At 39.1% G+C, this 14,919-nt stretch overlaps 1 protein-coding gene across 1 annotated transcript in view; it reads right to left on the bottom strand.

Moving 5' to 3' along the window:
- Window positions 1-965: 965 nt before the first annotated feature.
- Window positions 966-14,919, bottom strand: part of abcb6b (ATP-binding cassette, sub-family B (MDR/TAP), member 6b) — a 35,678-nt gene continuing 21,724 nt past the window's right edge. Inside the window, exons 15-19 of the mRNA XM_046054564.1 lie at window positions 10,137-10,311; window positions 9,859-9,971; window positions 8,999-9,093; window positions 3,350-3,418; window positions 966-1,472 (exon numbers count right to left, since the gene is read on the bottom strand). Coding sequence (XP_045910520.1) covers window positions 1,358-1,472; window positions 3,350-3,418; window positions 8,999-9,093; window positions 9,859-9,971; window positions 10,137-10,311 — 567 coding nt within the window. The 3' untranslated portion in view covers window positions 966-1,357. The remainder of the gene's footprint in view (window positions 1,473-3,349; window positions 3,419-8,998; window positions 9,094-9,858; window positions 9,972-10,136; window positions 10,312-14,919) is intronic.

Genomic DNA, 14,919 nt, shown 5'->3' with positions numbered 1-14,919 from the left:
TCTCACACACTGCACCAGTGATACAGCTTAAGACTCATTCTACAGTACAAAATTCAACATCAAACTAACTTTTATTTAATTACTATTTGTTGTTTGTCATATGCTATAGCCTACTATGTCAAGTGTTTTACATGAAAGCAATTGGTATGGATTAAAAATGAGGGGTGGGGAGACTAATTAAATGGTTTGGTTAAATTTATTGTAGTGATATTACAGGGCAGAACAAAACACCTAATATCTATCTCTGTGTTTGGATGTTGCATTTGGATTGTAGCATTGTTCCATTTCTCAGATTTGTGACTGGGCAAATATTGATGGGAGTATCTGTAGGCATTACATTTCTTATAGATGTTTTGTGACTGTCACTGTTATGACTGTTAGTTTTTTGTATACAGAATCAATTATTAATCTAATTATTGTTTATGGTATATCATGTTTTTCTGATTTTGAAATCTTTTTCATTGAATTAGTCCCACCACCAACCTGTGTTTGAAATGTGTGTAGCTCAAAGAGCCATTTTCGTATTGAGGTGCACATCTGAAAGGGGCTGTAGCGCTCTTAAAAATGTCATTTTACAGAGAAACACCATGGCACAGTTGATGTTTCAGAGGTTTTATTGCTAACGAGACACAGTTCAAGCTGAGACACACTCTCCATCTGTCTTTCTCTTTCTGGCCCTGAGGCTGCTGATATAGTTTTACTCTAAACAGTAACCTTTGACACAGGCACTTTCAGCCCATCCGGGATGTTTTTACCAAAACAATCTCAGTAACATAACCGCCTTGGCTTTTAATGACTCAGGTGAAATCTTCACAAGCAGAATATCCGACCACTTCCAGGTTTCTACAAAACTCACTTCTGTGTGTGTTAGCTGATACGTGATTAATGTCCAGCGCCTAAAACCACTTGATTTAGGAAAGAAGAGGTGAACCTGGTGAGTGCTGAATGCAAACGATACCGGTACCAGGAGACATGAAAGTAATGAATCATTAACTTTAAAAGAAATTCTGCTTTGACAATTGCATAACAATGGAGTTGCCTGGTCCTACTCGAGCTGTTCCTTGCCTCTCAGCCTCAGTGAAGTTTGACAGGTGTGGATGAAGACAACAGCTCATAGTGTGTCTCTGTTTGTTGATACACTACCACACTTTGAGGCACAAATCATGAAATTGTTAAATGGGCCTGTCGTGTGTTTACATCACAGTATTGATCAGAAGATGAATTTAAGTTTTCTTACCAACTTTAATTGCAGTTTCTCCAGACTTTACTTTGGCCATAGGTGCTGATACAAGGGATTATTAGACATCAGATGTGACAAAAATTTAATGAAAACATTTTCATACTCATACTTTCAATGTCAAGTGTCTTGAGTGTGATTGTTCATCTGTGTTTCTGTTTGTATGTCATGACTTTTGTGCTGTTTCATCCACATGGCTGCATAGAGACCTCCCTGGACCAGCAGCTCCTCGTGTCTGAACAGAAGGGGAAAATAAGAAGAACAAAGAAGAGACAGTGACATGAGAAAATGAAGAGCTGAAGTAAATATGAAACTTCAACTAGAACATGTTATTGTTTTTATTTTACTTACTTTTTATTTATTTCATTTGGAATTTGAATGCATGGGATTTACGTTACATGACATATGTAACTTAGTTGAGATTGGGGACCCCTGACGCTGAACTTGTACTTTCCAACACCAAATATCACGGTCATATTTGTCGTTTAGGTATAAGCACATTCCATGTACCATATGAGGACATATTGTTTTATTTATTATTTTACATAACATGCACATGCCTCTAAAACGTTCATTGCCAGCAAAAAATGTTCACGAATCTTTCATGTACTTTCTTACAATGCCTATTAAATATCATTGTTATTATGAGGAACAAAAAGATTTAAAAAAAAAACAAACAGGACAATTGTTTAAAAAATAAAGGAAAAGAAAAGAAGCGCAGGCAGGGGAGAAGGTGGGTCACTCGTAATGTCTTGTGACACCATGAGCTGCTTTAAAAAGAAGCTGAGCTGTCTGAAATCCTCCTTCAGACTTTAACCAGCTTTACTATGAATAAATAAAACCACTAGCCTGTTACTGTCTAGACTGCCAGACGGAAAGACAGAGGCAGAAAAAGACAGCGAGGAAATTGAGGACAGAAACTGAGCAAGACAGAGAGAGACAGAGAGAGAGAGAGAGTAAGTACAAGACAAGCAGATATGCAGGATGAAGAAAAGGAGGAAGGAAAGTGGAAGATGAAAACGAGAAAGGAGACGAGAAAAATTAGTATTGGCTAGGCTTGTCTTATTGTCTTAAAAGAATACTCTACTGATTTAGCATTGAACTCCTATAACAATGTCAGAGTCACAATGGACAGTTTAAAAAGTCAAATCAAAATCGATGCAGCAGAACCAGAGTGTCTTTAGTAACTGGAACATCTGAGCTGTCTGTCCCACTGCTTAACAGATGTCGGCTGAAATACGATAATGAAAGGAGAAAAGATTTTTAGAGTGGATCGAGATCTAAAAAAGACTGACCACCAGATGTATAATGTGGAGTACACGTAGGCCATGTAAAGAATGCTAAGCACAGGGACAGCCTGAGGACGGGATGAGGCCTCTTCCTGTCTCTGTTTCATGATACTCTCCCACACTTTGTGGCAAAAAATTGTGTGTATTCTGACACCGGAGGTTAAATGGGCCTGTCTTGTGTTTCCAGCACAGTGTCGATCAAAAGATGAATAGTTTTCGGTTGATGTTCCACACACATGCCTGCAGGGGAAAACAGAGTCTCAGCATGTGTTTACCCTCCACTGCATACCTGTATGTGACAAATTCATTTCTCAGTTGTTCTTATTCATACTTGAGTGTCATTATGGACACTACATTCAGCTGGGTGATCTATGTTCATCATAATTTAAACAGTAGAAAGTCAGATACTGCCTTCGCCTCAGCTTGTGTGAGTGACGAAGGAAGTCTTCATACCCAGCTCCTATATCAAAGGACTGTATGCATTGTCAGTTAAGTGGCGGCTCCACTGGGTATGTTTGTGTGTGTGTGTGTGTGTGTGTGCGCTGTGGTCCATCTGCCTCTGGGGCTGAGAAAGATATCAGAAGGTTTAAGGGTCACAAACAAAAACACACTCAGAGGTTTTGATCTACAGATAACAAATTTGCTAGCACTTAGGACACACATAGTCATTCATGTGTGTAACACGAGCACACACTCACAAAGGCACACACTCAAACGCATCAGTGGCTGCTGTCGGGGGATGAGATAAAGATGTCCTGATAGCATCCCAGCACACTTGCTCCTCAAACTCTACTTGTGCACAACACTGGATAAAGAACCCTACCTTCCTCTCTCTGCTATCTCTCCATTGTGAACCACAAGGATCTGGTTAGCTCCAACGATGGTGGACAACCTGCAACACACAACATTATCTCTGTTTAATTTCCTTATTTTATTGCATGCTGCTTTAAATTGGTATAAGGCATGAAGTAAAAGCCAAAGCATAATAATAATAGTCTATAATCTTTCAGCGGCCTTACATAACGTCACGATTTATTCTCAGGTAACACATTTAAGGCCAAACTGTGTGGTTGCTTGTGTCCAAGAGTTAATTTTTTGGTGGTATATTTGTAGCTTAAAACCACTGTTTTTGAAAGTAAATCTGAAAGGAAGCACACGCATGATGTTGGCAATAATTCCTCAGTTTCACAAAACTGCACATCAAAGTTGATATCTGTCTATAAACTCTGATGGATGCCTACACCCTCGTTTCCTCTTCCAAATAAGTTGGACTCTGTGATGTTGCTGTGTCCCCGAGATCGCAGCCTCACATGTAATATATTATTATATTATATTACATTTATTCATTTAGCTGATGCTTTTATCCAAAGCGACTTACAATTGCTATGTAGGTCAGAGGTCGCACAAGCAACTAGGGGTTAAGTGTTTTGCTCAGGGACACATTTGTGGATGTGTCTTTGTGGGGGATTGAACCCGGGTCTCTAACATCAAAGGCAGGCGTTTTACCCAATGCACCATCACCACCCCAATAATAACAATGTTATTATTAACAATAAAAATAATGTCAGGATTCAAGTTGTATTAAATGAGAAATGTTCTTTTAACACATATGGATGTGTGAAGTGTCAGTGAGAGAACAGGAGATAGCAGATCAAAGACTTCTGACCAAGCGGCGTCTTCACCGCTCTTTGGAACAACAGAGAAAGGAAGGGAGAGTGGAAGGCGGATAGTTTTAGTAATTCCAGAGGTGCCAGAGGTCAGAAAAAGATAAGACATGGAAATGGAAAAAGAGTGAGACAAATACTGTAGAAAGAGAGAGTGGGAGGGAGTCATAATGTGCGGTTAGATGTTAAATATGTTCAGCTGTCTTATAAAAGTAAAATACACAGTCATTCCTCAGTAATCACTAACACAGTCATACTTCAGTTCTGTCATTTCTGTCACCCAAGTGCAACAACAGACTGAGAACTCTGTATGAACTTGTCTGTAAATTATTAAAGTTAATATTTATGACCAGTCTCTGATGAGAGTCTGATTAAAGCCACACTCGGTGATTTAAATGGCTCTCAGCTCCGAACTCAGAAAAAATAAGGTGTTGTTAAACGTACAGATGAAAGTTTTCCATTAATGCATCATTTACTGTGTTTTTCTGTAAGAAATTAATTTTTGATTATTAAACTGAAAGTTTTGAAAAGTGAGGGAGACATGTCACCCCATACCCAGTGCAAATTATACTATTGTGCATGATGCTGTATGCAGAAAAAAAAAATGGCTCTGCAAACCATAGAGCTCATACCTCTCCAAACTGCTGAATGTCACTTTAAGCTTGTGCAGAGCCACCACTCTGCTTTAATGTCATCAAGGCTATCTTTGGATGTCCACCTTCAATATTTGATAGAAAACCTCGGTCAAAGGTAGAAATATCTCTCTCCAGAGACTGCAGACGTCAAAGGTTTTTCTCCACTCATTCAGGCTTTACAGCAAGAAAAAAAACATCCAATGTTTACATGCAGCCAGTATAGACAGGGTATATAGTTCATGTCCTGTTTTAAGGTCTTATTAACCATCTTTCTAGGCCAGAAGTAAATGTTTATGACACAAATTCATAATCTACATAATACCAAATAATGATAAATCAACAGTACAGTTTCCCAAGATTTAAAGTGAATCTTAAACAAATATTTTAAACACTTCTCTGCCTGCACAGAATTATGTATAAACAGGAAGTGAACACACTATTTGTGCCTCTTTTCTTCATCAACACTAATGTATTTTTTGTCGTTTTAGTCCAGCTTGAACAGATCAATACCTTCCCCAAGTCTATTACCTGCTGTCATGAGTCAGGCCTTCTTCACAGCGGATATTTTATAGCAGGAAAAACTCAGGTGTTACTAATCACAGTAATGATGGCTGATGTGCATTTAGATGTACGAGCACCCAGGTATTATGCATGCTGGCTTACTGACATGGCTTACTGAGACACTTCAATGGAACGCAACCACTGTTTATATTATTAGTTACATCTGTGCTTTTCCTGTCATAAAAAGTCAGCTGAGAAAAAGGCCTTTTAAACCCAGTTCAGGTTCAACGTCCATTTGAACTTGGGGTCCTAATGTCTAAATAACTGTCTGAACTATTTGCCCTAACTCTACACTATCAAAGTAAAGTACAGTACATCCTAATATAACCATTGCCAAACGATAATCATCCCACTTGCCAGTCCTTTGTTGTGATTTATGAATCCTTGATATAACACATGAGGTTGGTCACAGGAGACATTTTGGCATGTCACAGTGGGTGAAGCATAATAAAATGAATGATGGCTGAATTCCATTTAGACGTTTCAGTGTCAGGGTTCTGGTATTGTGCATGCTGGATCACTGCCACGGCTTACCGGGACATTTGAATAAGCCCTCGTTAATAGTCACACCTGGGATTTTCCTACTATGACTATTCCTGCTGTGAAAAAGGTTTATATTACTCATGCTGTTGTAACACCACGTTAACGGAATAAATCCCTCCCTCTCACAAGTGTTATATATCCATTAAATATTTGTCTTTCAAAAATTACAATTATATGTATTTGGAAGTTAAAGAAGATGAACAGTATGAGGTAAAACATTTTTAAAACCATGAAACATTAGGATTGATTTTATCAGCAGATTGATACATTGTTCAAGAGAAGGTAAACGTTCCTTAAATCCAAAAACTGAAGTTGATTAAAGAGAGATTTAATTTAATTTAAGGTCCAACTGATAAGTGAATAGTGAACAGTCCTGATCCTATGGCCAGACTCCATCTGTTGCTACTATTGAAAGATTAAGAAGCTTGTGGATTAACTTATTCAGAGACTATATTAGGTCTAACAGAACTGCAAAATTATCATCATACAATTCATTGTAAAAGGAAGATAATACTTTTTTTTAAGTCATAAGATGACTTATCAGACCTGTCTCTCCAGGCTGGATCATCTGTATTTGGGACCAATAGACAAAGACTAAATTGAAAACTGAAACATATTAACATAACTATTTTAGTTATTTGGTGTGGAGTAACTTCAATAAACAGGTGGTGAACACATTAACACCTGTTCAAGCCAATACAACTGACAGTTTGTACAGTTTTGTTGATGCAGTCATGTAGGGTAAACATCAAGTTCATATGAAATTATGCTCTTTGTTTTTTTTTCTTGACCAGAGCAACAGTCAGCACAGTTGGAAACAGAGACTTTGACAAATGCCTGAGAGCTTTGTTGTCGGTACTAGTCACAGTCGACATCTGTAAACAATTTTTGTTTGCATGGGTCAGAGTTTCCAGACAGGTGCGCACATTCTCCTGTCAAGATTGTTTTTATGAATCCCAGTTTTTCTGTGGGTGGTATGCAATGGTTATAAATGGGCAAATGCATCCACCACATTGTTGCAACACTGATGGTCTACAGCCATGCTAGCTGCTCTGTGAGGAGTGCTTTGAGCCAAATGCAACCATCAGCATGTTAACATGGTCAAAATAACAATGCTAACATGTTAAGGATTTAGCAGGCATAATATTTACCATATAATAATACGGGATATTAATGTTCACCACATTAGGTTAGCATGTATGACAGGGGTCGGCAAATAAGTCTGACAACGGGCCGAATTTTTTTAAAGCTGTTACATGGCGGGCCAGAACATTCTTTCAGTCAAATTATTTCAAGCCTTTGGATACTCATGTGCAAGTTTAGGTTAGTGGGTAGAGTGTGGGACTTCCTTAGGGGGAATTGGATAATCGATCCCAAAATCCGGCAGACTTTTTTTTCTCCCTTAATTGTTAAACAAATTGATTAGCCTATAAGGACATTTTCTCACATGCTCGCAATAAAGCATGTGCTGCAGTGCGTGTGTGTCCCGGTGTTTGATCCGCATTCATAAACCTATGGACACTAATTTTCATTTCCCTGAGGAAATTCAGGGGAATCCAAGCACACGTTTACAGACGGCTTTTTCAGAGCTGTGTCAAGTAAGCCAGAGACTATTGAATGTCCTTCAGAACTTTTCAAAGTAAATGCTCTCAATGAAATCAGCATGAAGCATTGCTGCAAAAAATGTTCTCGCGCTTTTATTTTGGAGACACAGTCACTTAAGAGGAAGTGATTATGTGAGTAACTGTTGCTGTCATGCCTGAGATCTATTTCAGGATGAGCCTATCAATTTATTTATTTATTTATTTTTCTGCTATCAAAGCAATCTGGCCGCGGGCCAGATATTACTGCTGGCGGGCCACTTCTGGCCCGTGGGCCACCTATTGCTGACCACTGATGTATGCTAACATTAGTTTTGCAGGTATTTAGTCATAGAGCAAAGTATTGAACAATTTGAGCATGAATGTCTCTCTAGTTGTTGAGATTTTCAGTCTTAACCAAAGTGGTAGACTGACTCCATCTCTAGCCTAGCATGGCTAAAAATCTATGGCTTCAGATTTGAAAACAAAAACCCTCAGTATATTAAACCAGCTGCTTCAAATACAATATTTTGCTGTTTTATGGTTTGTTGACTGTTTCCATAAGCCACTAGAGTATAGTTCCACAATATGAAGCAGACAATACAGCTAAATGTAGAAAAGGACTGATTCTGTTGGTCAGCTGGATAGATGGTTGAATAATGTTTCCAGTGGAATTTGGAAATCTGTCAAACAAAATATTATTTTTAGATTTTTCCCATGTATCAGAAAATACAAATACACACTTTTAACTTTTGGCCTTTGACCAGTTGAGTCAATCTTCATCTGTATGATAGAAGCCATGTTTTGATTATATTAGTCATGGAACAAGGAAAAATAATCCATTGTACTTATGATGTAGAACACAGAGGATATGATGAAAACTGGGTTAACACAGAGTAGCAGGACTTCACTGCTGATGTATTTTAATGTTTGCGAGTGTCAGAGCCTTTCAAGTCTTTTCCAATATCACTCAGACTGATGAATAACCAGACATCTGTTTCTTTTGCTTTTGTTGACCTGTCATCACGCGTCATCTCATATCCTCCAATCAGCTTTTCATTTAATCTCTCCAACCCTCTCTTTGTGTCTGCTCTAATCCTGTTTTTCTTTCACCATATCCATCTTTTCCTTTCATCTCTCTTCCTCACATTTGGTTTTCCTTTTCACTTTGGTACTGTATTACCACTGCAACTTTAATCATATTGTAACAGACTGCTGTCATTTCTAGAGCAGAATGTGTGTTTATACACTCAGTGTCAAAAGAATAGAAACCTATGTCCAATACCATATTGTATCATCTTTTGCCCAGAATTACTGCCAATACGTCCACGCTTCATCTGATTGTCCACAGATATTCTGTTCATTCCAAACATGTTCAGTGATACCTGGAGGTATACAGAGATCAGTTCAATAACTTGCATTTGCCGCTCTTCAAGGGAGCTTATTAGGAAGCCAAGTTATATGAAACACAGCCTAGTAGTAACGTCACCTGTGTGCGACCACTATAGTCGTCCTGTTGGTGCAGACCTTGGCCAATGAAGCCTGGATGTTCCTCTCAGTCTGGGTGTCCAGTGAAGAAGTGGCCTGGTGGAACAACAACAAAAAAAAAAGTTCTCTAAGGTGGGGTCAAACCCTCAATCCCTGGGTCCTGCACCTTAACAACTAAGCTAACCAAATTGCATACAGGAGTAAGGTATTATTATCACTTATATTCTCATCCACCATCTAATGGTTGAAAACATTGCTCCGATTCAAAACTTATTTGCAGACCCCTGCAGTATATTATTACTGCTTCTTCTTCTTCTAACGTACGTATTCAACATAGCGATGAGTGTCTGCAGTGCCTGAATTCTACCAGAAGTAGAACAAGAAGAACGTAGTGACAAAACGCACTCTGTAGCGTTGTTTGTCCGATTTCAGCTACTGTAGAAACATGAGGATGCAACGTGGCGACGTCCATGGCAGGGGGTGCCCGCGGTTATGGAGATATAAATGTCTCATTCTAAGGTAATAAAAACATAATTTTTACAGTCTTTCCATACCACTGAAAACATAGTTGTGGATCTTATATCCTCAGAAATAATACACACTGAACCTTTAATGTTGACAATATTGTAACCTTCTCAAATGTCCCCATCATTTGATTTGTGCAAAAAGTTCTTCAACAAGATATTTCTGTACTGGCCTGGGATGACTGGACAGCCTCGACCTGGCCTGTAGTGAATATACACTTAAAGCGTTCACATTCATACAAACTACCCAGGAAAGTGTGTGAGGTGCTTGTTTACATTAACAAGTTTTTTAAAAGCATGTATTAAAGCAATGCAACAGGCTTTCCTGTGTCCTCACCTCATCCAGCAGAATGATCCGAGGTTCTTTCAGGATGGTTCGAGCAATTGCCACTCTCTGCTTCTCTCCACCGCTGAGCTTTAGACCCCGCTCCCCCACCTCAGTGTCATACCCTGGTGGAACACAATGCCATCATCTTCATTATTATTCCCATTATTGCCCATTTATTCAAACATCAGAATTCAAATTGGCAAACGTCGTGTTACAGTTCTTCAAGTCAATCAACAAAAACATTTTCATCATTATCATCTACACACACTCACACACCCTAGCCTGACCCTGAGGTAGCTCCAGTATCCTGGTGTGTATGTCAGCAGCCATGGCAGCTCTCTCCACCTCCTGGTTGCTAGCTGTAACTCTGCTGTAGCGGATGTTTTTGCCGATAGTTGTGTTGAAAAGAACCGTATCTTGGGGGACCACGCCGATGTATGACCTCAGCGAAGACTGACGAACCTTGGACAGAGAAAGAGACTAACTATTTAGCATTGTAACTCAATGCTATAGGCATTATAGGGTTGGGTTACACACACCCACACACAAATAAAGTATAGGCTACATCTACATAAATGTTGCATGTTTAGTTCATCCTATACTATATAATATATAGCTGACCCAGGTCACAGACAGCACATGTCCTGAACTGATTTCTGTCTCCCCCCAAGGCTTTTACATATTTGGCTTTACCCACTTACCTTTTTTTTTTCTTTCCTACATCTATTTTAATTGACAATTCTATTGAACCCGGGTCTCCCACACCAAAGGCATGTGTCTTGTCCTCTGCTCCATCATCACCCATTTAATTATTCTTTTGTCATGATAGTGAGCTTGACGGCTAAACCAATATTTATATCAAATGTTTCCATATATATAGACTGTGCTACGTTTTCTGGCAACATCACTGCAAATAAGCGATGTGTGTCCACAGGAGAGCCTTGTATGTTACTTAAATTATATACATGAGCATGAGAAAACAACTTGCCTTCTCCATGTGTTTAAAAAACTATTATGTCCAAAGTGTGGCTTTATTTTACTAACATTGATACCATTAGTCAGCCGGGTAATAATACGGTGGTGTCAAAGGGCAACAGCATGTCAAATTTATTATTTACAGCACAAATTTGACAGTGGAGAGTTGCTCCGTGTTCGATAATCACCAGACCAGCACAGCCTGGGACTCCTTGCCTAGCATGGCTGTTTTATAGGCTGTGGTGCAGTGATTTTGTGAAAAGGGCTGCTCATAGTTACGAAAGGGGAATCTTTCAGCTCATTGTTTTGGTTTTCCGGCCCGCATATTCAGTCCTAACCAACCTCATTTCCAGCAGGCAGCTGTTTTTTGTGCTGATAAACATACTGTACACCACCTGCACAGCAGCAACCAATTGAAAAACAAAGTTAGCAACCAGCTGGTGAACATACTGGAGCATTTAGCAGTTAGATATAACATTAATGACCAAAGCATACCGCTTAAATGGCCATTCTTTGAATTGATATGGTTGATTTCCAGCGGCAGACCACAAGAACAGAAATTATAACATGACTAAATGAAAACAATAAACCATTTGCCAAGCTCCTTTAGGGATTCTGCAATTTGTAAATCTAATTTATTTGAAATGGAAAAAGAAAAATGCGGAGGGACATGTAAGTGAAGCTGGGCTGAACCTGAAGCAACTGTCTTATAAAATAATAAGCAATGATGTTTTCCGACAGCTTTTTGAAAATGATTTCCCCTTACATTACAGTACGTCCCATTGTGAAGATGTTTACATCTGTCAAAAGCATTGCCCAGACTAGAAGGAATTCAGTCAGACTTGGTATGATCACTTCAGCTCCAGACCATATTGGTATCAGCAAAATAGTCGTGATGTTTTTCCCCCATTTAGGAAGAGGCTTCTTAGTGACTGTGGCTCAGGAGGTAGAGCAGGTTGCCCGTTAATTAGAAGGTTGGCAGTTCAATCCTGGGCTCCTCCAGGCTGCATGTTGAAGTGTCCTTGGGCAAGATACTGAACCCCAAATTGCCCCTGATGGCTGTTCCGCCAGTGTATGAATGTTAGTTTCTGTTTGAGCACTTAAACTCAGTGTGAATGTAGTGTAGAAGTGCTTTTGAGTGGTCGAAAGGACTAGAAAGGCGCTATACAAATACAGAGCATTTACATTTAGCATTTTAGGAATCTGGCTCTTGATCTCTCCAGAAATAATTTCCGGTTGCCAATGCCAATGACTCTCTGGTCAGTGTGCTGTACTTTGAGACTTTCCTGTGGAAAGCTTTCCACCGCAGCCACAACAGTATAAATTCCATTTCCTGCACCAGCTCGGTTTGGCTGGTAATCACTCACTTTGCCTTAATTTGATCTTTGCCATTTACTTTTGGTATTTATTCCACTCAAGAACAACACAGCATCTGTTTCTGATAGAGGCGGGCGGACTGATCTGTAACACCAAATGTTAGAAAGGGAGAAAGAGACAGATGGAGAGGGAAAAGAAAAAAAGGGGATAAAATAAAAAAAAAGGCTTTTAATGTTTTTCATTGACACATCAACTGAGGAATAAAAGAGAAAATATTAGTGTAAGACAGCTGTCCTCACACACAATAAATATCCACTAACATTGCAGTAAGTCTGTAAGATGATGCAGTATTTAAGATATTTCTTCACCAAATATGTTTTCCACAAGATGTACAAAAAGCTCCACAACTAAAGCAAAGTACTGAAAAAGCTCCACAGGTCCTGTCTCATTCTTTAAATCATTATTAATTTATTCAATACTTACTAAGATCACAATCCTTTCATAACCATAACAATGTGCTAGTAGTTGCATAAACATAACAACTAAAAACAAAATTTGCTTTTTCAAGAAGGCTCTTAGGAACTTTTCTTTCAAGCTCTCTTTGTCATTCATTATGCAACAATTGAGGACTTTTTGTGCGTACAACCAAGTGCAACCCCATGAATGCCTTCCGGGAAAGACTGTCTTAAAGTGTATGGCATTATCGCCATATTTTAATGATTGTCTCACTTCTATTACAGCAGACGTTTTATCCCACCTTTGTGTGTGGCCATTCAGGACAGCTTTAAACACTTCTGCCTGTGTTCGGACAAGAGGTTGTACAAGGTGCTGGTAGGTTACCTTTAGTGAGATAGTAGTGAATTACCTTTCAACAGAGTCAGGCTAGCTGTTGACCCCTGTTTCCAGTCTTTGTGCTAAGCTATGCTAACCCACCAGCTGGTTTAAGGTTTATTTTTACTTGAAAGTGATATTGATTTTCTCATTTACCTCTCAGCCAGGAAGCAAATAAGGTTATTTGCCAAAATGGCACACTTTTCTTTTAATAACCTGGCTCTTGCGTAAACCTCTCTATCCTGCTCTAAGCCAGCAATGATTCTGCTTATAGTTAGTGATGAAAGTTTGTTTTATTGAATGCTTTCTGCTACTCTTTACTAACAAACAGGACGGTTTGTCATAGAATAACTGGGTAGGTATGAGCAGCAATTGCCAACATGAAAAAGAAGAAGGAAACCAAATGGACACCTAACAAAACACACAGATGACTCACACCAGCATTCATTTGCCACCCTTCAGCCTGCAGCGTTAGGGCCAGCAGAGTCGGACTCATCAGAGCTTCACCACATGTGGCTACCATATGCAGGGACAAACAGAGTGGCAGAAGACTGATGGGTCAAAAGAAACCCAGAGGTCCATGAGGCTGAGCTGTGTCCACAGAGTCTGCCATTTAAGCAAGAGATTGTTGAGAAGTAAAGAACTGGACACACTTTTGCAAAACTCACATGGACAAGAGAACGAAAGCTTTCTCCTTAAAGGTTTTGAAGCCACTAACTGACACATTTACTTAGTCAAAAAAATCACTCACTACGCACTTACAGAGAGAACAAATCTGAGTTCACATTTACAGACTGAGAAACAGAAGCACAACTCTCAACGCACATTTTAAAATAATTTAAATATTGTATAAAATAAAAGATTAACTCAGACTACCTCATATTAGCTTCAGCTGAATGTTAGAATGCATGGTGGCCAATATGTGGAGGAGGAATAATTACAGTGACCAATAACTTTCTTACTGTACACATGTGAGTAATGTATTCAGACAGATTTGGGAAAATTCTGAACCTATCATTTAAACTGTTGAAAAGATTAGATCCTACAAGCAGCTTTGCGCAGCAAGCAGAACATCTTTCTGCAAAATCCCAGATTCAGATGGAACATGTGGACAGCATCACTGAAAATATATAAATATCAAACTAACTCGTTACAGCGTCATTGCATTAAAAGTACTTGGTGAACATTTCAATCTGCAGTAGAAAAATGTAAGTTGAAGAATCTACATACAGGAAGGGTGAGCTTTCAACCACATCTTGGAAGTAAAAAAAACCTTGAGATGAAGTTGCATGCTCAGAATACTGTTAGTAAGTGGATCTTGAGTAAAGACATTTGTTGTTAAACTAAATTAAAGGTATTGGTGGGAGTTTAAAGGAGTTTTTCAAAGGCCGCTGTGTGTGCAGCTCCATAAATTAAGCTGTGAAATTACATCTGCACATCTGTTTATGATAAGAGTGTGAGCAGATGGAAACATAGGCATAATTGCATACCAAGAAACACTGCCTCATCTGCAGAAGCATCACTGCACCCTTCTTTGTGCAGGTTACCTGGGAAAATACCAAACAAGTGCAAAAAGCAAACTTACACCACAAAGTAAAAAATATAGTCTTGCCGAGAGTTAGTTGTGAAGATCGATAACACGTTCCTGTTTGTATGCTAAAGAGATTAGCATAGCTTAGCAAAAGGAATGGAAACAGCTAGCCTGGCCCCATCCAGAGCCCTCCCCAAATGTCGAAATATTATTTTAAAGATTTTTGCATCCGGTGAAACTGTACTCAACACGGTGACTCATTTTTACCATGTGAGGATAATTAATACTGAAGATGAGATTGAATGAACTTGTTAAGATGGACGTCGTTGTGCTCGGGCAAAACCGGCCAACGAGTCCCCTGATAGCGACAGATTTAAGTATTTATAGTGTATAACTTGAAAAGCCCGCGACCCTGT

Source organism: Micropterus dolomieu, linkage group LG07, assembly GCF_021292245.1.
Source record: "Micropterus dolomieu isolate WLL.071019.BEF.003 ecotype Adirondacks linkage group LG07, ASM2129224v1, whole genome shotgun sequence".
Classification (NCBI taxonomy): Eukaryota; Metazoa; Chordata; class Actinopteri; order Centrarchiformes; family Centrarchidae; genus Micropterus; species Micropterus dolomieu.
The sequence above is the reverse complement of the archived record's forward strand: the minus strand, read 5'-3'. Positions and strand labels throughout refer to the sequence as shown.